General features: G+C 38.2%; 3 protein-coding genes across 5 annotated transcripts; 1 reads left to right on the forward strand and 2 right to left on the reverse strand.

Moving 5' to 3' along the window:
• Positions 1–10,773: 10,773 nt before the first annotated feature.
• LOC106402416 (protein BASIC PENTACYSTEINE6) lies at positions 10,774–13,102 on the reverse strand. 2 transcript variants are annotated; one of them, XM_022703944.2, is made up of 3 exons: positions 12,893–13,102; positions 12,028–12,176; positions 10,774–11,936 (listed from the first exon to the last, which is right to left on the reverse strand). In XM_022703944.2, exons 2-3 carry the CDS (start codon positions 12,079–12,081, stop codon positions 10,968–10,970), a joined length of 1,023 nt encoding a protein of 340 aa, XP_022559665.2. In that variant the 5' UTR covers positions 12,082–12,176; positions 12,893–13,102; the 3' UTR covers positions 10,774–10,967. The 2 variants fall into 2 exon arrangements, with proteins under 2 accessions (XP_022559665.2, XP_013698598.2); XM_013843144.3 differs by having other exon boundaries at positions 10,774–11,933; positions 12,893–13,100.
• Positions 13,103–13,224: 122 nt separating this feature from the next.
• On the forward strand, positions 13,225–14,111 carry LOC125588648 (60S ribosomal protein L37a-2). Its single transcript, XM_048760225.1, has 3 exons — positions 13,225–13,331; positions 13,501–13,540; positions 13,738–14,111. Exons 1-3 carry the CDS (start codon positions 13,329–13,331, stop codon positions 13,971–13,973), a joined length of 279 nt encoding a protein of 92 aa, XP_048616182.1. The 5' UTR covers positions 13,225–13,328; the 3' UTR covers positions 13,974–14,111.
• Positions 14,112–14,381: 270 nt separating this feature from the next.
• On the reverse strand, positions 14,382–16,069 carry LOC106353123 (casein kinase II subunit beta-3). 2 transcript variants are annotated; one of them, XM_013792803.3, is made up of 5 exons: positions 15,732–16,069; positions 15,421–15,645; positions 15,232–15,341; positions 14,996–15,161; positions 14,382–14,857 (listed from the first exon to the last, which is right to left on the reverse strand). In XM_013792803.3, exons 1-5 carry the CDS (start codon positions 15,901–15,903, stop codon positions 14,727–14,729), a joined length of 804 nt encoding a protein of 267 aa, XP_013648257.2. In that variant the 5' UTR covers positions 15,904–16,069; the 3' UTR covers positions 14,382–14,726. The 2 variants fall into 2 exon arrangements, with proteins under 2 accessions (XP_013648257.2, XP_013648258.2); XM_013792804.3 differs by having other exon boundaries at positions 14,999–15,161; positions 15,732–16,036.
• Positions 16,070–17,196: the final 1,127 nt, after the last annotated feature.

Raw genomic sequence — 17,196 nt, forward strand, 5'->3', positions numbered from 1 at the left:
ATATTTGAAAGAGAAGTGAATTTTCATTCAAATAATATTTTTGTAAATGTATTTTTAAAAAAATAATCAATTTAAATTGTTATTATCATTGAATATAATTATTTTTGACATAATTTGAGTTTTCGTTTACATCAAAATTTATCATATTTTAGGATAATTTTAATTTAAAATGTAATTTTTATATTTTTCAAACAAATTCTAAAAATATTTTTTAAATATTTTGTTATAATTTTTTAAAAAATATTGAGTTGCATTTCAAATAAAAAGGTAAAGATATTAAAAATATTCTAATTAAAATATGTAAAATTTAATATAGTTTTAAGGAAATAGTCAAAATAAAAAAAATTACACATAAAAAAAATCATGATTTTTGTTAACTGGGCGGATCATAATTTATATGATATCGCAAACGAAAGAAAAAATTATGTTTTTACAATTATCTAATTAACTATGTATACTCATTTTTTTATATGATATCACACATTCGTAAAAAAATAGATAGTTTAAGATGCAAAAAAAAAAAATTTACTTAATGAATATAATATGAATGAATTTTACAAATACATCATTTAATAAAATAAATAATTAAAAACTGAAAATTTATACCCTCATGATCTAGTTTATAGGTTAAGTTCAAACTAATATAATACAACTGGCAAGGATATGTTTAATTAGACTGAATCCATTGATTTGTTAAGGAAAAAAAAGGTAAAAGGAAGATAACACTGTTTTGAAACATATCTTGTTTGTGTTTGCAAATTAGATGAATAGAATGTTTATGAACATTCTATATTACACACAGAACCTTAATTAATTCATATTATGGTCAATTGATTTCAAAGAAAACTCGGTACGGGCCAAAACGAAAACTGTATATTATATGAATTCCACAAAGTTAGTTGGCTTAGAATTAATACCGATTCCGCAGGGGACATGTGAACACAGCTCTTATTAGGATATGCACAATCAGAATGACACTTGTAATATTAAGTCCATCACGTAATGCATAGACGTAGCAAGACACGTGACTACTCATTATTGGATATTATTGTTTTATGGCTTTGTATTGTATCTGTATTTTTTTGTTTGCGTAAAATAAGGTTGCAGTTGCACGTTCGTAGCATGCCTCCTTACACCATTTAGGTATAATAAAATCAATATTTGGTGTTTCCATGGTTTGTGTTTTATATTAAGAACATATATTATATAGGGTGTTATATAATACGAAGATAGCAAGCTATATCTATCCAGAAACTATGCCACCAAATACGTAAACTGCATGTAGATACAACCTGTCTGGAGCATCTGATCTGCGATTTAAATAAGTTACATCCGTAATAAACAACCATGGCTCGATGTTCGACTAATCATTCAATACATTGCCAACACTAACATTCATCACCAGTCAATTTCACATTAGTACATTTGAATTCATCAGTTTTATTTTCTTAATGAAATACTATACGAAAAATGAATACTTGAATATGACTTTACAGAAGAAATATATAAAGAAGGTTTGTTACTATATCATATAAAAAGTAGCTGGAATATACACATTTTTAATGTTGTTTGATATTTCTAGGTCTAACCTGTGAATGTGTTTCAAAAAAAAAAAAAAAACCTGTGAATACAAGTTATCCGAGATGGCTCGGTTTTGTTGGTGGAGGTCCTCCTCCAGCGGAGCTCTGGAGGCGTATGCTAGGCGCTTCTGTTGATGCCTGCTCGGAATCATTTCGGTGAGTTCTTGACCGAACTCTCCCTGGCAATTTTCTTGCTTCATCTGGTTTGTGTCCGGTAGAGTAAGAAGAGTTATAATTATGGTGATTATATTGTTGTTTTGCTTGATCTTTTGCCTATTAATTACAAGTTTTTGTATTAGAAACTTGGAATTAATCTCTGTACCCTAGTGATTTTTTAATTTTTTGCGATCACTAGGATCAAATCAGTTCTAAGCAAATTGTGGTTTCAATTAAATTTGTAACCGACTTTTCATTTTCATAATGATATTTGCCATTTAGCAGAAAAAAAAGTTCTCTTAACCTGTTTGAATCCATGGACCATTTTCTAGAGGACATGTTTTTAATGCTGTAGAGTTTAGTAGCTGCTTAATAAATCAATGAAACGAGGATATGAGAGAAACATGGTGGTGTGTTCTTGTGACTGGACCCCTTGAAAGGACAACAAAGTCATTAAGACAGACAACCTAACTTTTTTCATCTAAACCATGAATATTTCCACGTCACCTATCTATTCACTTTCCAAATCAATATGTTTACTCGATTTTGTCTACTTTACTTGTATTGCACTCTAAGCATGTTCTTCTTTTTCTAATCTACAACTTGAAAAAAAAAAACTGATTCTCTCCCCCCCCCCCCCCCCCCATTAACTTAGTCTATATCTTAGCTCCCTGGCTCAAAGTCAAAGGGTCCCAAAAAAGCAGCCTAAAGCTTATAGACAGATCGAACAAATCGTGAAGTGATGTGATTAAAGGGAAGGCTCAAAAGAATCTAATCAGATTTCACTACAAAAAAAAGTCTAAATTGATAGCAGATTGTTATAACACGTTTTACTAAATTGCTATCGTAGATCATTTAAAAAATTCATGTATTATATAATAGCGCTAGATAAGCGCTACGATAGAGTTTCAGTAAAATAGCGCTTGATAAATGCTATCATAGATAAAATTATTGATTCCGCCAATACTTAACGGAAAATTAGATTTAAGCGCCAAAGACATTATTTAAGCGGTTTCAGTAATGCTATCAAAGACATATAATAGCATTTTTCTAACGCTAAGAAAAATTATTTGAACCCTTAAACCCCAAACAAGATTTTAAACCATAAACAAAGTTTTAAACCCTAAACTCTAAAGACAACCCTTAAAACTCTAATCTTTTCATATTATAACTTCAAATCTTAAAATTAAACTCAAAATTTTATCTTCTTAATCGTAAACTATAATTTCCTAAACACAAATCTTTAATCTTTAATCAAATTCTATATCTCAAATCCTAACTTCAAACATAAACTATACATTCAATACTCTAAATATAAACTTCAAATCTACACTATTAAAAATTTAACTACAAATCTTATCTAGTCTTCAAATCTATTATCTTACAACTTTAATCCAAAATACTAAACTTTAACCCTAAACCTCGTATTCCAATATCCAAACCTTAAATCACAAAACTAACTTTACTCTTAATCATAGTTTTTTATAATCCATAAAATCTAATTTTTATAAACCATAAAATCTAATTTTTATATATATATAATATTTAAATTTTTACATGTTAGATTAAAATTAAAATAATCATCTTTTTATATATAAAATTAAAATTAAAATAAACTAAAAAGTGAATATAATCATTAATCTCCCCATTTTTAATAGCTAATTCATTAAATGGCGGATTGTAATCTGAACCGTTGATTAGATCTCATCTAATGGTCTAGATTGATCCATCTATGCTTCTTCCTCTATCTCCATGCTTCATCTCCATTGGTCAATATTTCTCACACTTGGATTGCTATCTCCATTGTTCATTATCTCTAATCCTAAGGTGCACAGTCTTAGTCACTTTATTTATTTTTAATGTACTTTTCTCATCTTCTCTTCTCCTCTCGCCGACAGGTTTTTACTTTTCTTACTTCAACCCATTTTCAACAAATCGAAGAAGAAGAACTGTTGGAGAAGAACACGATGGTCTCCCATTGAGGAAACCCCGCCTCTGTCGCTGTTGTGAAGGAAGCACTGTGACTCATCTCTACTCTGTGACGTCTCCCTCCTTCACGGCAAGCACTCATCTCAAATGTTTGCTCTTGCTGAAATCAATTTGTGTAAGTGATGTTTGTTATGCTGAAATCGATGTAGGGTTCATTTATTCTTTGAATCTCTGTGTGTTTAGGGTTAAATAAAGTTATTCGGATTTGGCTAATTGATGTCTATTGAAATCGATTTAGGGTTTGGTTGATGGCAGAGGAAGCTAGTGCCCTCGTCTTCTCCTCTCTGCTCCTCCAACAAGACGAAAGAGAAAGAAGCAAACAAGAAGAGACATCACCGTAACTTGCTCAGATCAGGTTGGCCAGAGAGGATGAAGAAGAATACGCCGTGTAGGTGGTTGAGGTGGTGAAGGAAGATGAAGAAGTTTAATGGACGTGGTGTTGATGGCGGCTGAGTTAGATTTTTTGTAGGGTTAGATTTTTTTTTGTTTATCTGGTTTAGTGTAAACCTAAACCAATTTGTAACTGTAAAGCAATGTAATTGTAAACCAATGTAATTGTAAACCAAAATTCAATTTATAAAATACCAATTTATTATTTTTAGTTAACTTAACCGATTTAATTATAAATTAGTTCTAATTTATGTTTTAAAAAGAAATTAAATATACATTCCGGATAATTTATATATATATATATAATTCAATGGCACTGAAAATGTATTATCAAGATTCATAGATAAATGCTATTATAATCTTCATTCGATAATAGCAAACTATAAATGTTATGGTAAAAGGTAATAACATCATAGGAGTATTGCTATGATATGTGTATATTTCATAGCATTCCAAAAAAATGCTATCGTAGAAGGGGTACCTATGATGGCTGCCGTATACATAGCATTTATGAATTCGCTATGAAACATCTAATATAGCATATTTTCAGCGCTAACAATGTACATATTTCTTGTAGTGTTTCATTGTAAGATCTTGAGTATAGTCTGAATTTATACAATTAACAATCATTGTACAAAAGGGATTAATCAACATATCATAAAGTATTCTTAAGATAGTTAAGCGAGGTTTAATCTTGTAAGCATTGAGGATTAAACTAGTGATATTTATTACAACGCAAAGTTATATTTATGCTCAGAAACAACATATGTGGTCGATGGATAACAACATGCAACATATTCTCAAACTCTTGACTGACATAACTTAAATAAGTTTTGTCGTTGAACAATTATGTGACAATACCCTAAAATCATTTGACTAATAAGTTCAGCAATAAGAACTGGAGTCAAGATAACAAGATCATCATTTTTTTTCTCATTACATGCGCTTACCACATGATAATGCGCACTGAAATGCTTGGATGCCTTTTCTTAAATCTGTAAATAAGTACGCCGTAATGAGTAATTAGACTTGCTGAAACACCCGCCCCTTCCCCATTTCCAACCGGGGTTCCTGGGCGCAGGGTTTAGGACACACATGTCTACTTTCCCGACATCTCCGTGTGCCCCGTTTCTGGTCCCATGAGTTCCAGGTGCGTTTCCTTTCTTACCATTGTCATTTCCACTTATAGTTCTGCAAAAAGGGAGAGGGAAAAAGAGGGGTGAGTATGAATACTCAGTGAAGCGATTCTAGACCAGTCTCCCCCATGAGCTTTTATACTGCTCAATGCGAAACGAGAACCGACTAGTCACTACACCCATTTCTTAACTAGCTATTAAGGTTTCATTTCACGAAAACAAGCAATGCAATGAACTCAATCATCACTCAATTCACACAATTCGGTTTATTATTTAAGACTCCAGTCATCCTAGAACTCTAGGACCTACACAGCTCAAGCGGACCAACCCTCCCCTTTTCTTGCTGCATTCCTGTGGAGCCGCCTGACCTGATACACTCGGCATCCGGTTCCCTTGGATGTAGTCTATACCCTTTGCAGTGTATTACGGCCCCTTCCCGCCAAGACTCGGCGTGACTCAATCTTACCGGCGCCTCTATTCTTAACCTGCCGTTTTTGAACGCTACGACCGCCGCGTTTTCCCATACTCCCCACCAGTCCCTCGGTGGTTCGTATTCCATTTCTATTCATTTCCCATACTCCCCACCAGTTCCTCGGTGGTTCGTATTTCAATCATTTAACTTTTCCTTTTTCCTTTATTTCCTTTTCCTTAAACCCTTAGACTCTTTCTTACTTTCCTTTTTAGATGCCACCCGTTCTCGGTGTCACACTCAATCCATTTAACAATCATTCATAGATATCCTATCATTCATCTAACCAGACCGGTTAACATTTCTCTTATAATCCTACGTTCATTTCTTTCTAACCATCCTAGCTCTCAATCAAAACCACAGATCTTCAACCAATCAAACAATCAAACAATCATCAACACACCGGTTTATTTAGAATCTTAAATCAGTATGAGGGTTCTAATGCAATATGGTCTATCATCCTAACCACAAACAGGATCTAATCAATCCTAGCAACCCATTCAACAATATAAAAGAGCATGAAAGAGATCTGGGTAGAACACCTCACCTTAGCCTAGATCTGGATCTGGATCTGAGTTGAGAGGCGAGGGAAACGGGATCTGAGGTCTAGGACACCGCGCGGCCACCACCACCACTCGCGGCTGTTCACGGCAAGGAGAGAGAGATGCGGCCGAGAGAGAGAGAAGGAGGCGCGGCGAAGAGAGAGAGAAGGAGGCGCGGCGAAGAGAGAGAGAGAGAGAGGAGAGACGCGGCGAAGAGAGAGAAGGAGGAGAGAGACGGTGCGGGGAGAGATAGAGAGAGTCGACGGCTAGGGTTTCTGATCTCTGGGGATTCTCTGCAGGGCCTCGCTTCTAGATTTCTGATGAGAGAAAAAGAAGTGGAGGCTTGCTTTTATAATGTGGGGAAAGGGAGAACCCTAGGGTTTTCTAGTTGGGCTGTAGAGAACCCATTAGCCTTTTAAAAATTTAATTGGGCTGGTTTTGGGGTGTTACAATTCTCCCCCTCTTATTCGGAATTCGTCCCGAATTCCAAATCTTCAGTTCGAACTTAACATCCCAAAACTAAGGTGAGTTTCCAAACACAATCAAGGGAAGCACGAAAAAGGCGTCCTACTTGCTCAAGATCATTTAAAACCAACAATGAATTTAATAAATGAAATGGAATAGGACTACAACAAATAGATAGGTCTCAAGGTATCGCCAAAATCCACGGATATCCTTATAACAAGAAGTGAAAAGCTAAAAACCAATAGGAAATGAAGAAAAATGTGTCCTACTCCTACTAGCTGATTCAGGAATCACAACTAGCCACTTCGAACTGGAGACTTCTGCTCCCCTTCCAGCTTAGGACCAGCCACGCGGCCACTCCCTGTCGACGACGCCGGCTCCTCTTCCCACTCTGAGTCCTCCGATGGATCCTCTTCCACCTCTACGTCTTCCTTAGAGCTCGAGATGGCGACGACCCGACGAGTAAGTGTCCGTTCAGCCTCCATTGCCTGATCGGCCATCCGGTTTACCAAGGCGAATTCCCATGGTTCCAACACACCAATCAGCTTTCCCCGAATTTCTTCGCGGAGTCCTGCCTTGTACCACCGGCACCAATCCTCCGCTGTCTTGGGCTTGCATCTTTTGGCTGACTCCAGGAATTCCTCTGTGTACTCCCGGACTGAGCGCGGTCCTTGCCTGGCCTGAATCAGTGTTCCACACCGACATACTCCGGTTATGCTCCTGAGACTCTCTGCATCAATGCTCGGAATCTTCCTTGGGCGTCCACGTTTCCTTGTTGGTACACTGTCCTCCGTCCGAATCGGTCCAAAACCTTCCCTGGTCGACTCCGCCCTCTTTGGGCGCCCTCGGCCCCTTGTGGGCAGTGTCATGTCAACTCCAGGTGCAAACTGGAAAGTCCCCTGACCCTGGTACAATCGCCTGTACTCGGCTGCACGCTGAAAATGGGGCATCAAAACCCGACGCCTCACGGTCGTCTCCTGGATGGGGGCGTTCGGCTGCTCCGCGAACTCCATTTCCTCTTCGTCTGGGAAGAGTGCAGGTACTATGTCACCCCAAGCGTCACATTAGGGCTTGCGGGTGTACACCCTTGTCCCTTTTGGTCCATAGCGCATGTGTCTTTCTCTGAGCTCGTGATGCACTGGTGAAGACATCCTGCAGCGTAAAAACAAAGACCTGATTAGAACATAATAGTAGTCATGCTTAGATGGCAGTTTTCAATCATTTCCCAAAATTAGTGCTGCTTTAGCATTCCATAGAATATCATCCGCGGTGTGGTTCTTATCGTCCCCTTTTTGCCCCAAGACGATCCTTTTTACCGTCAGCCCTTTTACCCTATGAAGATCCCATATCCTTATTAGCATTTTGCATTTTTCTCCAAGTTGATCCTCCATCATCCTTTTTACCCCAAGATGATCCTCCATCATCCTTTTTACCCCAAGATGATCCTTAGCTTAGTTCTCACAATATGAAATCGGCTTTCTCCTACTGTCTCGCCGGTAGTCCCTTGGCCGCCCTGGTTCACCTCTTCCTCATCGGCGGCCCACGCCATGGTGGTGGGACCCGCGCCCATATATATGTATTTTTTTTTTATATATATATATGTGGAAACGAGTTTGACTGTTATATCGGAATGCCAGGAGTCCATTTCTTTGCAGAGTTTAATTCCTCTGTGAAGCTGCGCACGCCTCGGCCTTGCGTCCGTCTCTCTTCCCCCGGCCTTCCCGGTCCAGTGTGGGGCGGTGTCGCCGGCGGGACGTTTCCTTCCGCTCGTAGGTCCGACTTTCCATTCCCCCTTAACTTGCCGTGCTAGGCGACTAATCCCTCTGTATACTTGCCTTACAACTCCTTGTTACCCATTCCTGAATCTCTGAAACTCCACTACACTGTGGTACGAGGACTTTTTGTTGACCTGATCTTGTCCGGAGACTCTGAGCTGTTCGAATTTTCCTTTAGCGTTAGCTATGACGGTCTATCAGAACCATAAGGGAAATGGGCAATATCGGAAACGCTGATCCCTTAAGTTAGTATTAAGGGACCTTAACCTGGCTCTGATACCAATTGAAACACCCGCCCCTTCCCCATTTCCAACCGGGGTTCCTGGGCGCGGGGTTTAGGACACACATATCTACTTTCCCGACATCTCCGTGTGCCCCGTTTCTGGTCCCATGAGTTCCAGGTGCGTTTCCTTTCTTACCATTGTCATTTCCACTTATAGTTCTGCAAAAAGGGAGAGGGAAAAAGGGTGAGTATGAATACTCAGTGAAGCGATTCTAGACCAGTCTCCCCCATGAGCTTTTATACTGCTCAATGCGAAACGAGAACCGACTAGTCACTACACCCATTTCTTAACTAGCTATTAAGGTTTCATTTCACGAAAACAAGCAATGCAATGAACTCAGTCATCACTCAATTCACACAATTCGGTTTATTATTTAAGACTCCAGTCATCTGAGAACTCTAGGACCTACACAGCTCAAGCGGACCAACCCTCCCCTTTTCTTGCTGCATTCCTGTGGAGCCGCCTGCCCTGGTACACTCGGCATCTGGTTCCCTTGGATGTAGTCTATACCCTTTGCAGTGTATTACGGCCCCTTCCTGCCAAGACTCGGCGTGACTCAATCTTACCGGCGCCTCTATTCTTAACCTGCCGTTTTTGAACGCTACGACCGCCGCGTTTTCCCATACTCCCCACCAGTCCCTCGGTGGTTCGTATTCCATTTCTATTCATTTACCATACTCCCCACCAGTTCCTCGGTGGTTCGTATTTCAATCATTTAACTTTTCCTTTTTCCTTTATTTCCTTTTCCTTAAACCCTTAGACTCTTTCTTACTTTCCTTTTTAGACGCCACCCGTTCTCGGTGTCACAATTAATCCATTTAACAATCATTCATAGATATCCTATCATTCATCTAACCAGACCGGTTAACATTTCTCTTATAATCCTACGTTCATTTCTTTCTAACCATCCTAGGTCTCAATCACAACCACAGATCTTCAACCAATCAACCAATCAAACAATCATCAACACACCGGTTTATTTAGAATCTTAAATCAGTATGAGGGTTCTAATGCAATATGGTCTATCATCCTAACCACAAACAGGATCTAATCAATCCTAGCAACCCATTAAACAATATAAAAGAGCATGAAAGAGATCTGGGTAGAACACCTCACCTTAGCCTAGATCTGGATCTGGATCTGAGTTGAGAGGCGAGGGAAACGGGATCTGAGGTCTAGGACACCGCGCGGCCACCACCACCACTCGCGGCTGTTCACGGCAAGGAGAGAGAGATACGGCCGAGAGAGAGAGAAGGAGGCGCGGCGAAGAGAGAGAGAGAGAGAGAGGAGAGACGCGGCGAAGAGAGAGAAGGAGGAGAGAGACGGCGCGGGGAGAGAGAGAGAGTCGACGGCTAGGGTTTCTGATCTCCGGGGATTCTCTGCAGGGCCTCGCTTCTAGATTTCTGATGAGAGAAAAAGAAGTGGAGGCTTGCTTTTATAATGTGGGGAAAGAGAGAACCCTAAGATTTTCTAGTTGGGCTGTAGAGAACCCATTAACCTTTTAAAAATTTAATTGGACTCGTTTTGGAGTGTTACACTTGCTACAATGCATATGTATCTAATACTACTCCACAAAGTGGAGAGATAGTTACTACTTACTGAAGCTAGAAACTATTATTATCAGGAGCGAATTTACAATTAACTACTAATTAAACATCTTTATAAAACTGAACTTTTAACAGGGGCATTACTAAAAATCTTGACAAATTTTACACTAATTCAAAAATTTATGGTGAACAAGTGCCCTTCCCAAAATCAATATACGTCCACCACTGTACTTACTACGAAACAATATAAATTCTCAATTTGAATAATCACACTGTGCTATCAAAGAATGTAACAAAGAACAGACATATTCAAGTGCTTCGGCAAACTAATCTGTTAAAAAAGGGAGTTTTATCTATTTCATTATATAGATTCCAAATTTTGCATTTCTTTTATTTAACATAGTTAACCTTTTCGTCTATTACAGCACAAAGAGCTCTACTGAGGTAATAGTGACATTGGTTAAAAGGAAAAGATATGAACATTTGGGCATCTTAAAGTGCTACTAATTAAGGTTTTTTCTATTACATAGTTACAACATAACATTGGCCTCACATGCAATTTTTTTTATTTGAAATCTAGTACATACGAAATAAAATCAGATGAGTGTCATAAGAACAACTCACACCTAAGCCATCATTTGATCGTGATGTAGCGGTTTGTACCGTGCTTTGCCCAATGGTCTTTGAGATCAACCGGGTTTGAGAGATCATGGTGCCCTTCTGCAGCAAGCCGGCTTAGAAGCTTGTTGAACGCGCTTCCACTCATTTTCCTTCCACCGACTCGAGCATGTCTTTTGTTGGGCAGTGCTGGTAACGGATACATTGATATTGTGGTCGTGCAACACGATGACTGCCAGCCTCCGTTTCCCCATTTGTAGCACTGTCTGAGATCTCCTGTACATGAACAGACCGGTGGTGGCATTGTTGTCTCGTCGTAAACAACCTGGTTCAGCCCCACCATTTCCTGGCTTTTCCAGTCTGATTTGGATCCTGTTAAGACGAGCTTGCTTGTCTCTTCTTCGCCGTAGTCAAGGGTTTTCACAAACATTATCTTGGTCAAGTCGTCCTCGTTCTCTTTCTTAACCTTCCTAGGATTCTTTGGCCCTCTCTTATTAGCAGTGGTCTTCGTTGTCGCCTTTGGGTCTTTCACTCTTTTGCCGCCACGTTTTGGTTTGGCAGAATCCAAGGCGGTTTCTGGAGGTGGTGATGTCGGGAGACCATCCATTTCTCTGGACTCATCATATGCATGATCACTCAACTGAAGCATGTGATGCTGATGATGCATTTGTGGATGGTGAATGTGCTTTACACCACGTGGCATTTGACATCCCGGGGGACATGCTGCAGCCATATTGGAAACTGCAGAAGGTGTAGCCATGGAGTTCTCACGGTATTGTAGAGCTGAAAGGGCACTGTCTCTCTCCATAATGGCGTTGTTGCGCTCGGCGATGGCTGTGTCTCGCTGGAGGAATGCCATGTCCCTTTCAGCTACTGCTGATTTTCTCTCCGATATCGCTAGGTTTCTCTCCTGGATCGCTGCATCGCGCTCTGCTATTATTGACATGACTTGTTTCATCGATGGTTGATGCTGCATCATCCACTGTTTCATGAACAAGGAGACATTCACATTAAAAATGTACACATTCCTATTAAATGATGTAGCTTTTGGGATTTGGAAAAGACTGTCAAGATACCTGGCCCTGAGGTGTTTTATGGCGACCATTGTCACGATGCCCACCATCATCCATTTGAGATATGTAAACTTATATATATGGAATCAACAAAAATGGAGCAAGCTAATGGAAAATCAAAATAAAAGACTGATCCATCTTCTTTTTCAATCCTGCACATAGCCAATAATTAAAGATATAGTCAGAAGAACCAATTAATGCTGCCACAACAAAAAAAAAAAGCATTGCTAGTATTAGTGACATACACTAACTAGGAAGCAAGAAAGAGCTTTTCTAATTGAATTGTAAAATATAACTTCATCAGAAATCAGTATGTGGTCAAAAATAGCCAGATAGTAAACATGGAACATGAAAGTAAAAGACAGAGAAATGATGTAATAATGAGAAGGCATCAGGTCCATGAACATCACCTATCAGCTCATTCCAAAACAACACACACACAGAGAAAGAAGAACTCCTAAACTCCCAGAATCAGTTACAGCTCATCCTAACAGAGAACAACATCATCAACTTCAATCATTTTAACTAGGAAGAGTTATGTCAGAGAAAAGTTAACCTTATAATCCTTAAAAGACAGCAGCTTTTTTGGAGTGACTTGTTTTACACAATCTCAAGGACTTTAAGAACATTATCTACCTAATTAAACCCCCTGACAGAACAAACATGTAATAAAAATAAACAGATGTGAAGTTGGAATCTGAGCAATTAGATTAGGTAACTAGAGTCGACAAGTAGCTCTCTCCTACTTATGAAAGTCAGAAAAAACTTGAGAATCTACCACAGAAACTATCAACTAATAATACGCCAAAAACGAATCCATGGATCAATTATTCTACAAACCCAAATAGCGAAAAGGAAGAGGACTTACCAAACCACCAACTACGGAATTGAAAGGAGGGAGCTGAAGTAAAGATAACAAAAAAAAAAAAGTACAAAGGATACACAGATTCGGATTTGGGAAGAGAGTTGGGTGAGTTTAGGTCTCAGTGCTCAAAGATACACGTTTCGCTCAGGAAAGAGAGAGAGAGAGAGTAATATGCTTTTACTTGTTTCTTAGAAAAGAGTACAAATAATTAAAGTTAAAACATTGAAGTGATAAGCAATAATATTAATAAGGCTTTTATGAGTTGGATAAATCTGAAAGCCCAATATTTTATGGGTTTATATCTTTACAAGGCCCATATGAAACGATACCCTAATACATTTCGTATAAATAGAAGACGGCTTCATTTGTGAGCTCCTCTGCGAGTTGTTCTCTCTCCCTAGGGTTTTCACACATTCGGCGGTAGTGCTCCGTTTCGGAAATGGTAATGATACCTCCTCTCTCTTCTTCTTCCAATCGTTAGAGATGTTACTCAACTTGCTGTCTTCTGTCTAGCTCGAGCTTTGACTGTTTTGAAATTTCTTAGTATTCTAGATTTGAGATCTAGCTTGCGATTGTTTTACTTACGCTCACTCTCTTATATTCTTCCACAGGCGAAGAGAACGAAGAAGGTTGGAATCGTCGGCAAGTACGGTAAGCCTTCTCTCTCCCTTCATCTTATAGTAACTCGTAATTGTATTGTTTAGTATTATTAGGTTGTAGAATGTCATTATATAACGTGGTTCATTCCTCAGTGGAGCGTTCATCATTGAAATGCTTAGATTGTAGAAAGTTATGATGCAACTTTCTGCTTCGTATATTAGCATGTCAATGAATGTATGAATACGCAGGTACTCGATATGGTGCGAGTATCAGGAAGCAGATCAAGAAGATGGAAGTCAGCCAACACAGCAAGTACTTCTGTGAGTTCTGCGGCAAGTACGGAGTCAAGCGAAAGGCTGTTGGTATCTGGGGATGCAAGGATTGCGGCAAGGTCAAGGCCGGTGGTGCTTACACCATGAACACAGCTAGTGCCGTCACCGTTAGAAGCACCATCAGGAGGTTGAGGGAGCAGATCGAGGGTTAAAATCACTACTTTGCTTTTTTTCATCATAATTTTGTTTCTCAGTTTTTGACAATTGTGTTCTGGAGTACACTGCTATGCTTTTGATTCAAGACTCGCTATTGCATTTAGACGTGAATCAATGTTTTATTCGTGTTTTGATTTGCTTTTCTGCTTACTCGTTAGTTTATCATTCATGTGAATTAATTCTAAACCTTACCAACCCACAAGAATCACGTATGACTTGTCTTAAACATGTAATCTAACACTAATTCTTAATCAACAATTAGTTAGATTCACTATATATGGCTATGCTTCAAACATGTGAACAATATTTTGATACGCGCTCTGGTTTTTGATATAAATTTGTAAGTTGATGTATAGGAAGAGCATTTTAGAATCGCTTTCTTCAAAAGATCACATTCTAAACCATGTTTCAGAAGCTATTGATGCACTAAATATTATTTGAACAATTTATGAGTTTTAAACATTAAAAAAAATAAGCTCAGGAAGAACATAAACGACCCATGAATTAGTAGACGAACACAACAGTGAACAAAAATCCAACAAGCTGGGGAAATATATTACAGAGACCAGAAGTATCTGTCTTCTTCCGCCCCAGCGAGCCAGGCTGTTGCCATCAGTTTTCTTGGGACTTCATGAGTTTCTTTCACTTTAGCTCGCATCCTTCACCCAATGGTTTGATTGTATGCGTCTCAATTGCTCATATCCGGATGTAAGAACCGAGCCACGAGATGTTTCACCAGAGCACTAGTATCATGGTTTGTGTACCTTAAACCCAAAGATTCTTGGCACATACTTCTGAGTCGGCTTCTGCGGCTTTAAGTTCCCGTAAGTCATCAAAAACAAGTGAGGGAATGTGGTTCCAAAGTAAGCCCCATCAATATCTGCAGAAAATCATTTAAGGGCAAACACTAAGACATGATAACCACTAGCATGTCTCTCTGCAGCATTTATGCGAATATTCAAGATTTGTTTGTTTCAACTGAAAGTAAAAAGCAGAGCTGAGCAGAGAAAAAGGATACTGCCTTGGAACTTAGATCTGGGGTAAGATATATCTTCGCATTTAGGGCAGTATATCTTCACAGTACTCGATCTCGGGATATCAGACTGTCCAACAGGTAGACAAGACTGTCCGCAACAGAACACTCTCGGGCACCTCCCGAAGTCACAGTTCTTGTACTTCTCAGTCTACATAGAGAAGTCGATAAGTTTAAATCTAAATCACAAACACTAAACAAGAGTTCACTAACTAACTAACCATTGCAGCCATTCCTTTAGTAGTCAAAATGTAACGAACATGAATAAGACCGTATAGCATCTCAGCAGCTGATTCCACAAGTTCATTCTGTTCTTCAGTAAACATCTCACCTAAACAAGATAACGAAAGATTTCAGACACCAAAAGTTTCAAACTTAAGTTGCTTTTAAGACAAAAGGGATTCACTTACTGTTTGAAGATTCGACATCAAGAATGAGATCAAGCGCATAGTCATAGTAAGGAACTTGACCACTTAACCCACAAAGATTGAAATCGTCTTGTATATAATCCTCATCGACTTCACAGAAGAAATCATTCCCTCTTAAATTACAAAACCACGAGATCCACGAGGTGTCATCATCACCCTCAGAACCACTCACGTCTGAACCTTCTTCACTGTCCGTTTCAGACTCCACTACAAAAGGATTGGATTCAGACAATGCAAATTAACTACACAAACACACAGGGATGTGAAAGAAGGGGCTAAAGAATAGAACGAACCATCGAGAAGCTGAGGTTTGGCAGTGGAAGCGAAAGCTCTAGAGGTGGAAGGTGAAGATTTCTCAAGCTTCTTGGTGAGTGCGTCGTTGATTCGTTTCCGATCAACTGCTCCGTTGAGGATCTCCGATCTCGATGAACCACCACCACCTCCGCCACTACGTTCCTTGTACATATTTCGAGGATGGATTCTCAAGAGTCTCGAGACTTTCTGAAGATTAGAGAAAGACGGAGAAAGCTAGGGTTTTCCTCTTTTTAATTTTTTTATTTAAAAATTTTAAATTTAAATAATTATGGTCACAGAGTGGAGGACAGGACAGGACATAGGAGATGTAAAGATGGTTTCCTCTTCTCCACTGTTTTTTTTTTCCCTTTTTTTGTTTTCTTTAATGGGCTTTTCTAACTGGGCCTTGCGCTACAAATATTATCAAAATGGGCTGTTGCTAATCTAATTGATTAAAAATAATCTGAGGTATTATATACACGTATCTTCAAGACTTCAACTAAACATGATTTTGGGATCTATGAATAGTTTGTTGCAAAACGGAGTTTTTGTCGGAGACAGTACATTCCACCGACTTTTGACAATTCCCGAGTTTTATATTTTCGTAAGTTTCAATTTTATTTTAAAACTAGTGGTTACTAATTTTAGTGAAGTCTTTAAGCATTAAACGTAAAATAAATGTATTAATTGAATGTCTAATCTACACGAACAGAAAGGAAAAGGCAATGTCTAATCTACCATGCTGGTGAGTAGTACTGGGCCACGCCTCATGAAATTGTCTTCCCATGAGACTGAGATCGCACTTATGAATTAATCTTTGTAAGACAACATTATTACTTCTAGAAACGAATCACAAAATGAATAAAAATGATTACTTCGATAATCAATACCATTAAAAGAGGATCATTCTCAAATTATATCCTTAATGAAAATTGCAGTTTTCTCAAAAATACCCTTATTTTTACAAAGAATTAATAAAATTCATTAATGGCATTTAAGTCTTTTGGTTTTGGGCCTACAGATGCACCTAAATGGATCTATAAATAATAGGCCTATATATATATTTAAAATATATATTAATTTTAAATTTAATATAAGTATAAATATATTATGAACAATAAATGAATTAAGAAACATGAAAATATTATTTTCTTAAATATACGTATCAATATTCAAAATAGATCATTTGAATATTATACATATTTTCAATACAAACCAAAATCGTATATCCTACACCATATATCATATACATATTTGAATATCATTTTTCAGTGTATAATGTCATTTTATACATAATATTAATATGGCAATTACGAGTGTTCAAGAATATTTTAAAAACTATCTTAAAATAAATTTTTAAATCCGAACAGGATTATATACAATGTATCGGGTCTATAGGTTCAAACATGAATCTAGGTCAGATATGAAAACAAATTTTAAAACTCAAACATTATTATAGAACAG

This window comes from Brassica napus, chromosome C6, assembly GCF_020379485.1.
Source record: "Brassica napus cultivar Da-Ae chromosome C6, Da-Ae, whole genome shotgun sequence".
NCBI classification, from domain to species: domain Eukaryota; kingdom Viridiplantae; phylum Streptophyta; class Magnoliopsida; order Brassicales; family Brassicaceae; genus Brassica; species Brassica napus.

What these genes read in the sequence shown, in the direction of transcription:
- LOC106402416 (XM_022703944.2), bottom strand. Translation starts at nt 12,081, where the DNA reads ATGGATGATGGTGGGCATCGTGACAATGGTCGCCATAAAACACCTCAG. An exon ending in ATAAAACACCTCAGGGCCAG is followed by an intron (nt 11,937 to 12,027) that starts GTATCTTGACAG and finishes TTGTTCATGAAA; the next exon opens with CAGTGGATGATGCAGCATCA.
- LOC106353123 (XM_013792803.3), bottom strand. Translation starts at nt 15,903, where the DNA reads ATGTACAAGGAACGTAGTGGCGGAGGTGGTGGTGGTTCATCGAGATCG. An exon ending in CAAACCTCAGCTTCTCGATG is followed by an intron (nt 15,646 to 15,731) that starts GTTCGTTCTATT and finishes ATCCTTTTGTAG; the next exon opens with TGGAGTCTGAAACGGACAGT. An exon ending in TGATGTCGAATCTTCAAACA is followed by an intron (nt 15,342 to 15,420) that starts GTAAGTGAATCC and finishes TATCTTGTTTAG; the next exon opens with GTGAGATGTTTACTGAAGAA.
- LOC125588648 (XM_048760225.1), top strand. An exon ending in TGGAATCGTCGGCAAGTACG is followed by an intron (nt 13,541 to 13,737) that starts GTAAGCCTTCTC and finishes ATGAATACGCAG; the next exon opens with GTACTCGATATGGTGCGAGT.